This window comes from Sceloporus undulatus, chromosome 3 (assembly GCF_019175285.1).
Source record: "Sceloporus undulatus isolate JIND9_A2432 ecotype Alabama chromosome 3, SceUnd_v1.1, whole genome shotgun sequence".
Classification (NCBI taxonomy): domain Eukaryota; kingdom Metazoa; phylum Chordata; class Lepidosauria; order Squamata; family Phrynosomatidae; genus Sceloporus; species Sceloporus undulatus.
The window spans coordinates 182323937-182327521 of record NC_056524.1 but is presented as its reverse complement, the minus strand read 5'-3'; the positions used below and the strand labels follow the sequence as shown (position 1 = coordinate 182327521).

The following is a 3585-nucleotide window of genomic DNA, read 5'->3' as shown; positions in this document are numbered from 1 at the left end:
GAATGGGGTTTTGATATCAAAAATTGCCACAAGCTGTATACATAACAGAGACTCTAAAAGCCCAAGATACAACTGTAATTCATTATCTCTGACTATTGGCTCCACCAGGCAAACAGCAAATATAATTCAAATAAATTGCCCAATTAAATTGAAAAGCACAATGAAAATTGACACAAAAGAAACAGGAACAGAGCATTTCATCAGTAGCTGACAGTGAAAGATGAAAGAGAATACTAGATGCACAGGTAACAAGAATCTGACAGACAAAGATCTTTTTTTTTTTTTCACCAAATTAATCCAAGCATTAAGCATTCAAACCTACATTTGCTTACCTGGGAACCAGCCCCGCTGAATTCAGTTAGACTTACTTCTGTACACACACATAGAGAACTCTGCTATAAAAGGAAAAGTAACATACATATCCAAGTATATGCCCAAAATTGTCCGGGAAAATAGTAGTTGGTAAATTGAAAAATTTGAATCTTAGAAATTAGAAAATTAGAAAATATTTCCTTTGTAAACATTGCACCAAAGAAAAAAGAAAACTGCAGCGTGCCCACTAAAATTTCACCAAAGGCCAAGCAACATCAGAATGTGGTCAAGATGGCAAAGGTTATTAATGGGAAAAACCACACAAGCTAAGAGAGGCTGCAGCAGTTGGCCTTTGCCTGAGCCTACTGGGAGTAGCCAGATTCCACCCCCTCTTCCTCTCTCCTGCTGCTGAGTTGACTGCTTTTGCATTCTGAACTCAATTTGCAGCAAGTGAAGCAAACTGAGGACAAAGGGGGGAATTGGGAGGAGGAGAGAGAAACTAGGGCATTTTAAAAGCTGTTGAAAAAGTAGAATAAATAAGAGGATTGACCAGGACTGTCTCTGCCTAATCTGGATAGTTGTTGGGTATGCTAGGTTAAAATCATTCTGCATAGAAACCCATGAGGCGACCTTGGGCAAGTTACAGTCTCTTAGCCTCAGATGATGGCAATGGCAAACCCCATCTGAGAAAACTGGCCAAGAAACCCCCATTATAGAGCTGGCATAAGTTGGAAACAACTTGAAGATACAACAATAACAACAACAACAACAACATATACATATACATAAGTGTCTTGTCACCAGGACTGAAATGGGACTCAACAGAGCCTTGATCTCCCTTGTAGTGTGTATGCCCTCAAGAGCAGAACATGGAAAAATGACTGTTGCCGTACTAGCTAGGAAATCTTGGAGCTGTTGCCCACAATAGTTACCTTTCTGAGTTTCACTCCAAGAAATGGAAGCCTGTGCAACAAGTATGCCATTGTCCAAACCAGCCTTTTTTCTTGCTTCAAGCTTGGACTCAATGGGAATATGAGAGGTATACATACGAAAAGCTAGCCTAGTACATTTTGCTGCCAGAAGCTGAACACCAAATGGTGACCTCCTCTAAGATTGCACAGTACTGAAAGTCAACCAAGTTATTTTGAAATATGAGGAAGAAAATCCCATAAGCATCTCTCCCCAGCTCAGGTAGTAAAAACACAAGAGCAAATTAAATAGCAAACACTTTGCTGTCATTAAACAGCGGCTGGATGGCCATCTGTCAGGGGTACTTTGATTTTGTGTTTCTGCATGCAGAGGATTGGAATGGATAGCCCTTGAGGTCTCTTCCAACTATATGATTCTATGCCGCCTCAAATCTGTTCAATTCTGTTCTGCCAAATGGTAGCATCAACTTAGTCCACTAGCCTCCATTCTAGTAATGGCCTGGCACACACTACTGAGGAAACAACTCCCTTGAGCCTTGTTGTTTGTTGTTGTGTGCGTTCAAGTCATTTCCGACATACAGTGATCTGAAGATAAACCTATCATGGGGTTATCTTGGCAACATTTGTTCATAGGCGTTTCGTTTTGCCTGCCTCTGAGGCTGAGAGAGTGTGACTTGCCCAGTGGGTTTCAATGGCTGAGCAGGGATTTGAACCCTGTTCTCCAAAGTCATAGTCCAGTGTTCAGACCACTACACCACACTGGCTCTCCCCTTTTGATTATAATATTTCCTCTTGTAAGAAATTCAATACAATTCATTCTTTGGACTATTTTATGCTTTGATTGTTTCTTCTTGTTTCCTTCCCACTGGGTACTAAGAACTGGTTTTCAGAAGAAGACTAAATATAACTGACTGCACTGGACACTGAGCACTTAGAAGCAGTTTTACGACAGAGGAAAATGTTTCTCCTTGTAAATTGCTCTTTAAATACCTTGAATTCAGATCTCGGTTTATTTGTCTTAACTATGACTTTTCTTCAAGATTTGATGCATGAAAAGCACAGTGGCTTTTGCTATCTGCAAAAAGTTGGTATTGATTTGAAAGGCTGTTGCATATTTCATATGTTAAATTGGTAATACCGGTGGGAACAAGCCTCTACAATTTAGCAAGTAAGTTAATGGTATAATTTCCAATTAACTTCTCATTTAAGGGATACATTGAGACATTACTTTAACGACTGCAGTAGTCAAACCATGTAAACAAAACAAGAATTTACTTCCTGTCCCTGAAAATAAGTTTAAAATAGTTGGTTTTCAGTAATAGAGTTGCATCAGACTAGCATCTGGATAAAGAAACAAACAGTAGGATTGGGAAATAAAGAGCAGGCTTTAAAGTAATTACATTCAACTTTCATCCTTAAAAATATATTAGCACAGGAAAAAAAAAACAAATAAACAGGAAGAGGAGAAGCAGGATGTGGAACAGCATATAAATAAATATCCTCATTCTCCAGCCTTTCTGGAAAGTTTTACATTCGTTGTGTCACAGTGACTCAGGATTCCCTTACAAAATGAGCTGATGATTGGCAAAATGAAGGCTAACTTCACTGTTGCAGCTTTATTTCAAAATGGTAAGGCTCTATCCTATCACTTTCTAATGTTAATACATTTGCTTTTGTTAATTATTGTTATCTGCAAGACAGAATTCAGGCAAATTTTGTAGCTGTGATATATATATATATATATATATATATATATATATATATATATATATGGTGGCGTTGGAATACGGCTTAGAAATGAACTCTCACTCTTTCTCCTTCTGTTCTTTCTCCACTGTCTACCTTCAGTTGTCAGCTCCTTGCAGCCAACATTGCCTAACTCTGAAAGAAGCCCATAATTAATGACACAGTAATGATCTATTTATTTGTTACATACACATTCCACCTTTCATCTAGTGAGTTCAAGCTGACATACGTAACTTGCCTCTTCCCCATAAGGATGACAATGGTCAGGATGACAAAGACTTGCCAGCTCAAGGTCACCTGGAAAGTTTCACAGCTAATTCGGCCCTGAATTTCCCATGTCTTACTCCATACCCTAACCACTACGCCACCACTACCTCAACAACTCCCAAACTGCATGATCACCGATGCAATTCAAGGGCCTACATTTGCTGTGGGACAGGGGATCAGCTGGCTACTAAGTTATTATGTTGCGACAGTGTTTTTAGCTTTTGGGAGGTATGGGTTGGAACAAGCTCAGAACTTGTTCTCCCAGCAGGAACTCAAAGGACACAATTTCTCTAAGGCCCATTTTCTGCCCCTGCCCTTTCAGTCATGAAGC

At 39.4% G+C, this 3585-nt stretch overlaps 1 protein-coding gene across 1 annotated transcript in view; it reads left to right on the top strand.

Annotated features, from left to right (window-relative positions):
• Positions 1-2815: 2815 nt before the first annotated feature.
• BLNK (B cell linker) overlaps positions 2816-3585 on the top strand; it is a 161026-nt gene continuing 160256 nt past the window's right edge. The window contains 1 exon segment of the mRNA XM_042460459.1: positions 2816-2870. Within this exon segment, the coding sequence (XP_042316393.1) occupies positions 2819-2870 (52 nt within the window). The 5' untranslated portion in view covers positions 2816-2818.